The 14,816-nt window shown below is 38.8% G+C and overlaps 1 protein-coding gene across 1 annotated transcript in view; it reads left to right on the top strand.

Annotated features, from left to right (window-relative positions):
- LOC119647691 overlaps positions 1-9,077 on the top strand; it is a 69,792-nt gene extending 60,715 nt beyond the window's left edge. Inside the window, exon 7 of the mRNA XM_038048775.1 lies at positions 8,918-9,077. Coding sequence (XP_037904703.1) covers positions 8,918-9,039 — 122 coding nt within the window. The 3' untranslated portion in view covers positions 9,040-9,077. The remainder of the gene's footprint in view (positions 1-8,917) is intronic.
- Positions 9,078-14,816: the final 5,739 nt, after the last annotated feature.

The following is a 14,816-nucleotide window of genomic DNA, read 5'->3' on the forward strand; positions in this document are numbered from 1 at the left end:
TTATATCCACAAGATTGAGTGCATCTCGAGGAATTGAATTCCATGTTTTATGTAAAGCAGACAATACAAAACGGTTGCTCAGCACCAATAGAACGTACTCGTCGATAAACAATCTTAAGACCTTCACATGTAAATTAATTTTTTTAATCGATTTGATCATGCGATTGGATTTCCTTTCAAAGTGCATCGTGTTTGCTCTAGATCACTTTTTCGCTGATATTATTTGAGACAAGGGATCGATATCGAGGTTCAACCAAAACTCTTGATCACGGAATTACATTACTGACAGGTCTTAGCACAATATATCATTGTTAAATAAATGTCGAGCTTGTTTTTCATCAGTTAATTAATGGCTCTATTTAGGTAGGATAACTGAGCATTGTTTTGCCATCACTGTGGAAAATACTGACAAATTTTCATGAGATATTGAGGCTAGATCTAGTGTACCTATGAAATAATTAGTTATTGTACGTTAATGGAATTTATTCTTTGGACGTTTCGCAGGTTGACCTATACATGCCACATATTCCATATTCAATCAAAATGAGGAGGTAGAACTCTGGGAATAATGGAGGAACACTGCAGCATTAAGTTGCTATGTTTATTGCCAATTGATATCTTCTGCTAATGAGCTCTCAGCCGCATAGCTTTCCCTAATGCAGCTTTGCTGATTTCAATCGTTAACGCACGTACCATAATAGACTTCGGAATAGCTTCCCCTTGTCCCATTCTTGGTAGCCAAGGAGGACCTGCTTATATTGGGCTTTGGGTGCGGCAAAAGGCTACTTGCTATCCGAAAGAATATGGATTTTACTACATTCTAACTACTTTTGTAGATTTGTCCTGACACACAAGTTCATTGCATCTTTGACCACTAAACTAGTGCTCCTTTCGGAAACTAAGGCTTCACTGCGACTTGGTGTAGCCGAATGTGTAGTTTCACTACTAATGACTTGCCTACTGCCGGTTTTACGGGGAAAATACCCGCTTGGATTTTATAATTGAAAATTGGAGAGTTTTGTTCCAACTCACCTTCATATCCAGGACCATTTCTAGATATTTTTTATTCACTGAAAAGGGATTTTAGTTTGATTGATCCAGCCTATTTTAGGGAATGACTCTTATTGAGATTTGTTGGGAGTTTCTCTCTTTACAAAGCCTTCCTATTAGGTTCTGACTTTATTGTACTAACTATAAAATGGTTTCAATTAATTTCCCTGATATGATACTTCACATTTGCTTTGTTCAGTAAGACTACCAGCTTGTTAACTATGTACACAGTCCCGCAGTATGCATGGGTAATACGATTAACGATTTAAAGAGTCAGATCACATAGATATGCTTGAGTCAGGTGGCCCTCCGGCAACAATTATAGAAGTGTCCACGTAGTTACTTTTATACCGTACTCCTTAGAGACTGATATGATCGATCTAAAGGAACTATTATCGTAGGAAAATGTTACCTCCATCAGGACTATGATATCTATCTGTTTGTTGTTTATTGTAGTCTTAATCTTTTGTTTCTGCTGATGGAGTGCAATCTGAAGATTCTTATGATCGATAAGCATATTCGTTTTGAGGTAGTGGGAGGATATCATCCTTCAATTGTTGTGCCTCAATCAGCTTTTCTAGTGTCGTGATAGTCATGAAGATGAGACTTAGTGAGCTGTTGGCCTTAGCTTTTTGTTTTGGTTTTGCTAACAAGTCCAACCGAATTTGTTCCAGGCCTTTGATATATGGTCCTATCTCATGCTGCAAGTGAATCGGGGAGACCCCTTTTTCGTCAAACTCGAAAGTTTTCAGTCATCCCTGCTCACCTTATTGTTGAGAGCTGTTTGATCCAACTGAATCTCGCAATGCATTCTTATTTTAGAACCTGGAAGATAGGGTCTTAGTATGATTTCTACGGTTCCCTTTCCAGTTTTTGTGTATTGGGTGTTTGCCTGCTAGATAATAGTTCCAACCTCAGTGAGCCGACTACGTCTATCGCCATTTGTGCAGAACTACACTTTTTCAGCGCGACATCTTTATTGTCACGTTTCACTTATATATATGGTGCGATATTCATTCTCTGCCTTAAAGGTTTTACCAGCTTCCATGCGAATATCTCTGCGATCTAAGCGCAACAACTGTTTAGATTTATCGCGTTGAAATATATTGGAAGTGGTTTGAACTATAAAGAAGGAATATCGATTACCTCTCACTCTTTCTGTCTACTCCACACAGTCAGATTATGCTTCAGTTTCACTGTCATAGCACTTAAAGCTGTGCAGGTGATAAGCTCACAGCAACGAGGCAAACACAAGGCAACTGGGATTCAAACCCAGTCGACCGAGATTGGTAGGCTGATGCACTACCCCCTCAACCATCGTACTGTCATCGAAACAGGTTGTATGCTATTCAGGGGATTATCTGTCTCCGCGGGCTAGTGGCAAAGGTCGGTTCAATACTCTTCTTTGTTGTACATTACGAAATTTTATCTAATGAGAAGTTTATAAGGCAGTTTCATTTGCATCCACGATTATTTGAATGTTCAGGATTCCCACCTCCGCTCTGAGTAATGCAGCCTACGGAAAGCAGATGGATGTTGCTAAAAAATTCTCCCCCCCCTTTAATATCGCTGTTGGAATCTCTAAAGATAAAGCAATTCGTCGTTACTATTAAAGTAATACATGGATAGGTTTTGCAAGTCAAATTCAGAATTTTCCAAACAAATCCAGAACTGGGGCTGGGATTCTTTGAGAAAAATCTGTTCAACCAGCCTCATTTCCATACTTACCGAGTTGTAAAAAGTTGGTAAAAAATGTTATATATACTACAGAAATCCTAAATTGGAAATTGGAAAGTTTGAATTTGATATGAAAAATTCTGAAATGGATTTGGTAAAATCTGAAGGTTAGTTTGGAAAGTTTTGAAGTTAGTTTGGAAAATTCTGAATTGGTTCGGCAAATTCTGAATCAGACTTGGAAAACCTATATATACCCTGGCCTAGCCAAAGGCCATCTTTTAATAACAAAGAAAATTGCCCTGCGCTATAAATTTTGTCACTTTGATGATTAAAGTGTGTGTATACTACACAATCTCTTCTGCAACTGACAAACATATTAGTATCTTTCCAACTCCTAGGTGTTTTAGCCTTGTATCTGATATAAAGTATTCTTCGGTGGGTATTATCCTACTTCATCGTCCTCCACACAGAATCTGCAGACACTGTCACAGATATACAGATCATTTTGTACGAGCCTAGCGTACACTTATCGCCGTATTTTCCCCATACTCACTGCTTGGAAGTAAGTTATCTATGAACCAATTACCTTTGGACAATCAATTGTTTAAGTTTTGATACTTCATTGCCATCAGCTTTAGGAGCAGCGTGATCGAAGTTGCTCCTGGGGCAGAGGTGAGGCAGGCAATATCGAGTGATGCGGACTTAGGACTCCTCAATTCCTAAACAAAAAAAAACATATTTTAAGTTTCTGTAACTGTGTAACTTCTCTGACTGTTGTGCCGAGTTTGTCTCGGTCCGCTTAGATTGCCGCCCCATAGCTTTACTATTGAAGTATATGTCCAACGTAATATTTTAGAGGTGCACTCTTTGATAAATTATTTTCTGAATTCAAGGTTCTTGAGTTAATATTCTTTTCAGATCTTCGATACTGTTTCGTCTGCTTGCTTTTACTTCGTAAGATCATCTGTGAGAAATCAAGGCCCTTTGTCGTTCCTGGTTATAAACACATTTAAATTCTCACCATCGATTATTTTGATGAGTCGATCCCGTCATATCTCTTGCTGGCCAACCATCTTGCTTGTGTCGGGCATCCACATTGTTACCTTATTCATACTGACCACTTCCTTAGCCAATCGGCAGAATGACACCACCCTACAGTGAAACTCGTGGTATGCTCGTCCATAGCCGTCAGGATGCTAATCATAATCTGAAACACAGTGAAGGGTTCAGACCTCTCCCTGTCAGATAGAGAAACAGTATGGAGGTGGCTTAAGCGATTTTCTTTTAGTTGAGACTCTCTATTTCGTGAGACCCTATATTTCGAGCAAATACGCCATTTCAGAAAATTTGGCTTGATTTCGTCCAGGGTAGATGTGTTATCAAATGGTATTTAAGAGAGAGGGAGGCGCTTATTAACACATCTACTATCATCTCATAATCTGCGATAACTTTTTTCAATAACTACTTCCTCTTACGATGCATGCTTGCAATGTCACTCGTATTTTGTTTTAATTTACCGAAATCTTTTACCCCCAATCATTGCTAGAAAGGTATAAGATAGTTTGAAACCTAATTGCCTAAGTGTTAGTTGTTCGAACACAAACCGAAGGTGCAATGGTACAAAATCTAACACTTAAACGAACCGCCCGAAACATCAAGAAATTAAATTGTAGATTATCAAAAACTGCGTATTGCGCCCTAGAAATTAATGAACTTTTGACGGCAATAATAATATCGCTCATATTTCGACCCAAGAGGGAACGCAATGTCCTGGCACGTATCCATCGTTGAAACCAATAGCTATTAATGAAAGGGACAGTAGGGGTTTTAAATTATACTGATTTTATCATGGACGGAAAGTAACAGTTATTTATAGAAAGGGCATTGCATTTATCTCCGTCGACTGGCATTTTCTGAAAAAGATATCGATAGGAACTTAACCGCTTAACCAACTTAATATAGAGTTACTTTTCATTAGGACCTATTTCGCAGGAGGAAGACGCTCGCTATTGCAGGCCCCAGTACTGTACCGTAGAATGTGCAGCACAGAGTTCGGGTGCTTTACCTCTCAGAAAAGGCCACGTTGCTTTTAAGATAGTGGTGATGAGATTTAAACAATGATGGGGATTAAGAAAATGTAATCGATCTTAGTGACAAACCTTATGAATAGAAACACAATAAATATGGAACACCGTGGATATATGATTATCTCGATATCAGTTGATGTACAATGCTATGCTTGGTTCAAAGGGACACCTAGAATGTGCTTCTAAAAAAGTGGCCCCCCATCACACCAATAGCTAATTCAATATCCTTAAAAGCAGCCGGGCGTCCTGTCCTGTGCCATCGCTCCATCAAAGTCATGGTCTGCCACGTATGCTTTTCTTATCCTTACAGCAGCAGCAGACTTTCCGGGTTGGATTACAGCAACCTATTAAACCGGATTTTATTCACAACAAAACAGACGTGGTATTACTCATAGGCTACGTCGTTATGTAGGCTACGGAATTTTACGTCCTTATGTAGGGGGCCAAAATTCTTCGCAAGATTTTTCTGGCGAACGTGGCCAAGAGTTCGTAGTTTTTCCTGCTAAGAACCCAAGCCTCCGAGAAATACATAACAACTGGGAAGATCATTTTCTTGAACATTAAGAGCGTTTCCAGCGAAATAATTTGTTAAACTCGAATAGCTGTTGGCAGCCAACAACTGTACGCGGATTTCATCGTCATAACTGTTATTGGTTGTGATTTTGGACCTTAGATAGAAGAAATTTTCAACGGTCTTAAAGTTCTAGTCTCCTATTTTTATCTTTCTCGTTTTACCACTGCGAATAAAGTTGTGGATTTTTCAGTTTTTGGAACTGGCGTTTATGTAATGTGGAACCCAAGATCTCGCGCTGCCTCCTGGATCTGGATGAAGGTAGAATGTATATCTTAGATTGTTCCTCTTCTAATGTCAATATCGTCAGCATAGGCCAATAGTTGGGTGAACCTGAAGGCTTCCGTATTTCCATCAGCATCGCGGATCACTTTTTCCAGGGCCAAGTTGAAAAAGATCTCACTGGTGGCAGTGGGGCTTGTATCCGGATTTGACATCGGATACCAGTCGACTCAGCTGTGAATGAGTACCTGAGTCAGGTCAGTGTAATAATCTCGGGCGAGCGATATCATGACCGCATTGCCTCCTACAGTGTACCGGTACGGTCTTGAATGAGGTGCTCTAACACACTTCAAGACCCTAATCCAATATCGAATGTTGCGCCAACGATTATTATTATTAAGTTGAGAAAGATGCATGCTGGCTATGCTGTCAAAGGCGGCCTTACAGTCGATGAAAAGATGGTGTAACTGATGGCCATATTCCAACAGTTTTTCCATCGTTTGCTACGGAGAGGAAATCTGATGTCTTGTTGATTTCCACATTTGGAGATATAATGGATGGTCTGAGTACTTAGAATTACGTTTTTCCTCAGCATTCTTACACTCTCTCAGTGGCGGCATTGAATTGGTGGTGGTCCTTCTTCTCGAGTAGTTTTTAAGGTTTTAAGGAAAGCAAAACTTTATTAAAATCGGTTCACTATTTGCCTTTTTTTGTTTGGGGGAAATCCATTCCTGGTGCTGTCCAGTTGTTGTCTTTTTACTCTACAGGAGCTATTACTGCTTTGCGTGGTGTCAATTGCATTATCTCCCCTTCTAAGCCTCCGCTCTGCTTCTGCTTCTTTTAGTCGCTGGTGCATCCAATTCACCTTTACAACTACGGCGTCCCATGCGGTATTCTATTGAACTATGTATCTTACCAGATTTTTTTACGGTTTGAGCTTCCATATCTTGGGCAGGTGAAGAAAATCGTTCTGCATCTTTGACTGCACCTTCACTCGTAGGACAATCAAGCTACTTATGGGAACTTAACCTACCGAGACATTTCCTGTACCCACCGTGTCTGGCTAAAAACTGACTCAAATAGTAACTCGTTTCACCGTGGTTTTCGCGTAATCCACATGATTATGTTTGGGGTAAGTTTGTACGTAGATGGCGATTCTTCGTCTAGTCTGTTGCTACTTTCTACGCAGCTAACGGATTCATTCGCTTATTTTCTTTTTACTTAGGCTCACTTCCTGCTTCTGGTACAAGAGCCATGCTTCATCACTTAAAGTATTCACTGAGTTCATCTCCGCAGTTACCCATTCTACCTCGTTGCTTAGTAGGCGCCGCATATTGGAAGAGAACTTATCGACTTGCAGTTGTCTATCTGTCTGCCAGGTGCACTTTTCTCCGAAACGGTTACATCTCTTGACGTGAAATTTAGTAGAAATGTTGGAGCTGCGAACCATCTTCTCCCCTGTCTCCACATGAGGTGAATTACATTGCTCCAAATACGTAAAAAATCCACAAAACCTTTCATACCTTCCTGAGCTGAGCTTCCGGTTTCCAACTTGTTAGGGTTCAAGTGGGTTTTCGGCCATTACTTCGATTTAGTTTGCTAATATTCTATCCTTTTTCTTTGCTTTTTGATGCAGCACCAATTCAATTTAAGCTGCTTTTACCACTCGCTTTTATTCCTGAACCTGAAAAGTGGACTTTTAGGATTGGTTTTTAGAGTTCCTTTTCCAGTTCTTGCGTTTGACTCTTCGGGTTTCTCCAGTGTCCCAATAGGTTTGACTTTCAGCAGGTGCATTTTTTCTGACAGCAAAGAACTTCTTTCACTAACTATACAGTTATTTTTATAAGAGATAATTGCCTTATGAAACCGGTTTACAAGCAGCTGAGTATCTTTCCCAGACTATAACACCTTACTCTCGCCATTTCCATTTATAACTTACGTTGAAGGCAGCACAGCCTGCGCATTATACGGAAAGTAGGCAGAAGCTGTCATTTAGTATCGTTCATTCCCTTCTGTTACCCTTACTGTTAAACTACAGTTAGCCAGAAGAAGACTTATATCAACATTGTCACATTTAAGTGGTTTCTTTGTAGTACGATATTAATTTCTTCCGACGATAGCATGAGCTCCGGCGTCATCCCATCCTAGTAGATGTCATCAAACCGGTTCTTAAACTTACAGGAGATGCGACCCGATAAGACAACTCCATTTTTTTGAACTTCTGGACTAGATACTGGAAACGTGCCTAATTTTGGACTCACAGGATGGATCTTTAAAATAAAGGTTCTAGATGCTATTCTGTTGAATTCCAACCCAGAAGAAGCCAAAACTATAGGTGTCACAAATGGTTTAACACTAGTGGGTTTTGAAAAGAAAACTCATAAAAGATGCAGAGGTTTACAAGACAGAGACCGATGGGTCGAGAAAGTCCTGGGAGAGGTTGGTCTGACAATGGGAAATGAGAAGATGGAAGTGCCATAATCCTTAATTGGAACAAGAGCAATATTTTCCTAATACGCCATGTGATCATACCGAAACCAACAATCAAATTTCGAAAGTATATCCAGTATATGGTGGCTCAAAAAACTAGAAATGTCACTACCCTACTTAAAATAATAGTACCAAAAATCAGCATGTTAAAACGTAGCTGAATGATCTGCACTGCTGAACAACAAATGAAATGAAAATGAAATGAACCCATGTAACCGAAAAAATGTAAATGTAGTTTACCGTTTCATGATTAAGAGGCTTGCAGCCTTTCTAGGAGTGGAAACATTAGCCATGTAGAGGTATCCAATTTCCAAAGAATCTTTGGATGCGCAAACATATGCAGAATTCTGGAAATTAACTAAAGCGGAGGTCCGTGAAAGCAGTTTTTCACAAAGCAGGGAAGCTTTAGACAGTATTGGTACCATTTAGCATTCGATCATTTCTTTAATTATCCTAAGGGGATAGCGCACCACGTGACCTAGAGCTCAATTGCTTCGGATTTAAGACTGAAGAAAATGGGTTAAGTCGCTGAAGGCAATCCAGATAATATTGTGTGAAATATGCTTGAGGAGGAGACTGGGTTGAAATCACCACAATTACGAAAATACGAAACAGGCCTTCGTTAGAGTAATCTATTATTCTTACTGTTATTTGTACCGAAATGTAGACGTCAAACCAACACGCATAATTATAATATAATATAAAGAAATAAAAAAAAAAATTATTGCCACACGGGAAAGTACATATCTCTTTCAATTATTCTAGAATTCAAAAATATATTATTAAATTATATTATTTTTATTCTATTTTTCTATTGCAGTTGTGTCGAAGCCAGTTCACTACACCGCTACAGCGGCCCCAATCCATTACGATTATGACGCTTATGAAGGACAATACTACGATCAATATGACCATGGATACGATCATTATTCACATTATTAATTTCTCGAATTTTAGAACTCAAACCACCGCGAAAACATGAAAAACTCCACTTCTATTTATAGTTTATAACAAATTGTACAATTTAAATGTAACAGCATATACCAATAACTAATCTTGCCGACTGCTCAAGAAGCGTAGCACGTGTAACTGAAATCATAAATCTATCCCTTCATATAGATACAATGGCTCATCCTTTATCATTTTCAGCAGAATGAAAGTAGTTTTCATAATTCAAACCATAAATTCATCAATTTGTAACTCAATGTTGAATGTACAAAACTGAACGCTTCTTCTATCTTTCAAAAGCTCTCTCCATGACCAATATTCTGTGAATAATTTTAATGCAATCTAGACTTACTTTTTATAATATTCTATTATAATAACTAATTATGAACAGAAGATGTAATTTAAGAATTATCGCAAAAGCAATTGTACGAAAAAGCGCCTGGAAATAAAGAAGTTTTTACTAAACATCTACGCTGCTTTTTGTATCTTTATTCCATTAGAACCAGCATTGGGTCAGATGTGATCACAAGAAATTATCCGAACAATGGGTTACCACGAATCGGCGTAAAATCATACATAAGAAGTTAACATGACACAAATTCTTGAAATGGTACTTGCCGGCAGTTGCGCAATATTTCTGCAATGTTTTTATGAAAAAGTGTAAACGTTTCCCAAGCGAATATTCAATAAACAATGAACCCGTGCGAATTTAGATAATTTTTTTTAGTTGCTGTATTGCATTATCTGAACGACAGTTGTGCTGATATTATTTTCATTCAGAGATTCGTTCTTTAAATTCATTAGTCAATTTTTACTTGATGAACTTTATGAGCTTGGGAAATTTGTTTTGTGTAAATTTAAGCCTTGGAAGAAATGACACTTATTCATAGCGTTTGCGTTGTGTACTGAATTTGCAAGTGTAAGCAATCAAATTCAAATTTAATTATAATTTTTTCTTTCACATTGGACTATGGTTTTAAAAGTTACGTAAAATGCTAACACGGTGCCAGCCAAAACATTGCGTTTCACACCGAATCCATTTAATGAATGGCATTTATTTGAACAATGTATCTCTATAACGTTACCAAGTACAGGAAAGTAACTTTCAATTAAAACAAAAATACCTAGGAACAAAATAGTAAAGATTTTGGACACTTTTGCAGTTTTGTTATTCTAAGAGATTGGATTGCAAGAAATTTTTCGAAACTGTTTTTGATATTATATAAACAATCTGGGAGAATATGTGGGGTCTAATTCCAAAAGTAACATGCTCCAAAAACATCTTTTTTCAGGGAACCCGAAAAATTGGTTACAAAGAATCTTGTGTACCAAATTAACCCGAAACTATTTTAGACTATAGTTTGGATGCTCCAAAAATGTTGTTTGTGAATTTGTTTTGTTTTCGATCCCCCAGGGGGTTTAGCACCCCACTGTAAGCTGCATGATGAGAGGTTTGAGACCATCTTGCTGTTTTTGTCCAAATATCATTCACATTACATCTGCGTTTGGAAGCTTAATAGCGCAAACACGTAAAAAATGCATTTTATAGTATTTAAAAAAATACATTCTCGATTTGTACTCTTCAGTTATATGGAAATATATTGAATTTGTATTTTAATAATCATAAAGTAACTAAACATCTTAAATTAAACAATTAGTTCTTCGGGTTCATATATTTGACCATACCTGTAAAACTCGTCCTCCTGAATCAATGAATCTTTCAGGATTGTCTGGATCATCCACATTAGTCTTAGTAAAATCTGGTAATACCAGATTCACGGAAAAGCAAAAATGTGCATTTTCGTACCAAATTCCGCTGAAATGTTTGATTAACAGCATTTTCCCATCTTTTTTGGACAGTCTTTGCAACTATAGTCAACGCTGACTAAACTGTGATAGTACAGCGTGCTGTTCTCAAATGTCTAAGAAAATATTTAATTGTTGATTGTACAGCCGATTTTGAAGGCCGATTGTACCCTGAAGGAGAGTCGGCTTGAAATAGAGTATCCAATACCATACATAACTTATTTTCAACAATTTTGAAGCATGTGACCTGCGGAGCTAGATCTCTGATATTTCAATATAAATAAATCTCCATTGAATGGAATGTGTAACTCTAAACAAAAACGTGGTTTTCGCCTATTACAAATGAATGGATCTTAAGATCCATGGAACTGAAGGAAATCGTTGAGTCATACTATGACTAACGCATAACTAATAAACCAAAAAAGTACATAGTTCGATAGTGCGTGTTGTCAAATTGTAATTTTTTGCATCCCTCTGTCATCCATTTGCACTGTTGTCAAGATATCTCTAGCTGGTCTAGGCCTGCCTTAATAAGGAACTCCAGACACCCCGGTTTTGCGCCGAGGTCCGCCAGCTTAATACCCCTAAAAGCTATCTGCTGTCCTGACCTACGCTATCGCTCCATCTCAGGTAGGGTCTGCCTCGTTTGTTGACGAACTAGATTTGAATAGTCGAAGTTCGTCACTTTTCAGGTTTAGTTTAATCAGTCCTAATGTCTAACCATAGCCAAATTGGTTAGTCATACTACATAGTATCCCCAGCTACCATAGTCCTGAGAAACAGCTTTCCTCATTAGGCAAATCACTGACCAATGCAATGGCAATCAAATAAATGCTCTTCTTTTAAAAATGGTAGCTATAATGTAGACAAGATTAAGTATTGCCAGCTTTTACTACACAGTAAAATAAAACCAATAGCCATACACTATTTTCACACAAAATTATCCAACGCAGCCTCAATGGTGTTACTTAACATGAAAATAATTTTCCAGCACAAAACAGGTCTATATATCTGAGTGTAATTATGCGGTGTTTCCAGCGATTAATTATTTGAAATAATAAAAAAATTATTTTTTTTTTCTTAGTGTTGATATTTTTATAATATTTTGTCAAACACCGATATTTCGGGAACCACTTCCTTTCATCAGTGCTAACAAGTCTATATAGCCTTTTACGTCTACAAGAAAAACTTTGTTAGGAAATGGGGCCCGCGGTATATGATGACTCTTAGAATGTACATTGCCGTGATCTGCCCTACGCCGACGTTCGATTCTATCGGGTGGTTGTCAACACTGATCAGGAAATACGATAGAAGCAATTTTAATAGGATCCAAAGAATCCCGTGTGGAATTATCACTGAGGCTCAGCAATCCTGCCAGCGGATGCCCGTAATGTTCCGACGGATTAAAGATAGTCTGTGTAGTTGGAGTGTGAGTAATTTTGAAATATGCCTTTATATTACAAACGGAGGCGCAGGCGATACTGGAGACCGGTCGACTGTTGAGGCATGACCCGTGTGTGACCCAAACATAACATAATACAGTCCTTCTCACCTGAACCGAGCTTCGGAATGCAAGGTTTCAATATTTAGTGCAAGCATGCGTTGAACAGTGTTCACGCTCAAATCAGGTAAGTCTCCACCCTTGCCAGTTCCATGATAGATACTGGCGGGCTACGAAGGGTGAAATATACTGGTACTTTTTGATTGCCCTTAAATTCAGATGGCGAAGGCTCACCACCTCTGGTAAGTCAAAGGGGATTTCTCCCCTACAACAAATCACAATCACATAAGCTTTTGGATCTGAGACCAGCGAACTCGCACATACGGCGGTTTACAATTGTCACTGGTCGACCCTACAATTCGCACTTCCATTGCGATTACCTAGATCTAGCTATAGCAAGGCTGCAGGCAATCCTTTGACGACTACCCTTCTGCTGTAGGTTGGCCATTAAAATCTGAGGCGGCTAAATTCGAAACCCCCTTATAACCCGGTACTTATACATACTTATATGCCTTTTGATTTTCTTTTTCCTTTGTATCCACTCTTGCAAATGTGATAGCAAAAGAAGTCTTCTCATCTACCATGAAAAATGGAATGCTAATTTCATTACCATATAATACAAATGAACATGGATGCATTCCTTTAGTTAGACGGACTTTACTTTTAGCTTTTTATTCATATTTTTTTTTTAAATTTTGTGCAAGAAACAAGCCTTATTGAAATCAGTTCAATATCTGTTTGCTCATTTGTCCGCAGGTCTATTTCTCTGTCCCTGTGTCTGTCTATCTGCCTATCATATCCAATTAGCAGAGAATGGCTGAAGCTATTGCCACGGCATTTGTATAAAACGAATAGACATTTTTTTTCTGAGTATGGTTATATAAGGTATCAGATTGCACCTTTTCAATTAGTACTTTTCAGAACTGATTCAACTTTTAATATTGGTTGAAACCAGGAAGAGTTAGGACGTAAAATGCAATGGACATTAAATGAATCGAGGCCTCAACATACATCCCACCTCCATGTTAACCTAAATAAATAACCTAAATATTATTATATACTAGACATTTTCATCGTTAAAATATGAAATTTAAAATGACAATCCCGAGGATTGCATCCAGCTTATTAAGCCACCGTTGTTTTGGCTGGTCGTGAATTGTCGTTAGCGCGAATTACGTGACCATAACATCGAAGACACCTCTCTCGTAGTTTTTCTACGATCGGTGTAACCCCATATCGATCGCAGATAACCTCATTCTGATGAGATCAAAATGTGTCATGCCACTAGTTCAACGCAACATCTTCGTCTCCATTACCGCAAGACGCCATTCATTGTCTTTTATATTCGGCCACCACTCAGAGCCATAGAGAGCGACAAGACGGACGACATTGCGATAACTTCTAAATTTGACACGTTCGTTGATACGTTGATCTCAAAGAACACCAGTGGCGGAACGTCACTTCATCCAGGTTACGCGTATGCGAGAGGCAATTTCATAATGCAATTCTCCATTGGCTGGTAGCATTGAGTTCTGGGCGGATCACTGCCGCTGGCATTGATTGTACCTGTTTCATGGGGATCGGTAGTTAAGAATCCGCCGTTATAATAATATAATAAAAAAAGCCCACGGACCCTATTCCCACCCAACCAGACCGATGGCGACCAACCTAAGGACGGGCTGAAGGCAACATCCAAAGGCCCGCGTCACAGCGATGATGCGTTTTAACGCAAAGTGCGTGGGACCATGTAAAAATGTATTGCTACATCCCGATTGCCGCAAACACTTTAAGCAATGACGCGGTGGTTCTATACTGCAGAGACGTGGATCTTGAGTGGAAGACTGTAAGAATTAAGACTGAAGTCCATTAGGTCAGATTGTTCCCGGACAGGACTCTTCGGACTATAGCACAGGTTGCAGCGATAACCCCTTTTTACATCTCCATGTAAAGTCCAGCCCTAAGATCGAGCATTTTCAGCGCTTTATGTAAGTTCTGCGGGACTAATTCCGTCGCTGAAATTACCACTGGGACTACTTCGATATTTTTTAGTCTACAAGTCTGCTTCATATCGTCCGCCAAAGGCCCTAGTTCCGAATTTTTTCTTGTTGTTTTTCAACGGTGCTTTGGTCCCACGGCTACATCGATTATGAAGCACGCTCGTTCTTCCTTCAGAAGCGGAACTAGATTGGGTCTATTGTGTGATCCCACAGTAGTTTGACCCGATCATTTTCCAAGATTTTCTGTGGAGTATACTTATAGTAAGGCTGGCAGCTTGCGACTAAGTTATGCTTTAACCTAAGGTTTTGATGAAGAATCTTGCAGACGGACATACGACGATTGACTTACTCGGTACTACTCAATATCCTGCACGCTGATATTATGTGCTGGATGGTCTGCTCTTTACAGTTATATAACCTATAACTGGAGTTGGTGATTGAGGTGTCGTGAAGAATGTACCGTTTAT

Source organism: Hermetia illucens, chromosome 2 (assembly GCF_905115235.1).
Source record: "Hermetia illucens chromosome 2, iHerIll2.2.curated.20191125, whole genome shotgun sequence".
NCBI classification, from domain to species: domain Eukaryota; kingdom Metazoa; phylum Arthropoda; class Insecta; order Diptera; family Stratiomyidae; genus Hermetia; species Hermetia illucens.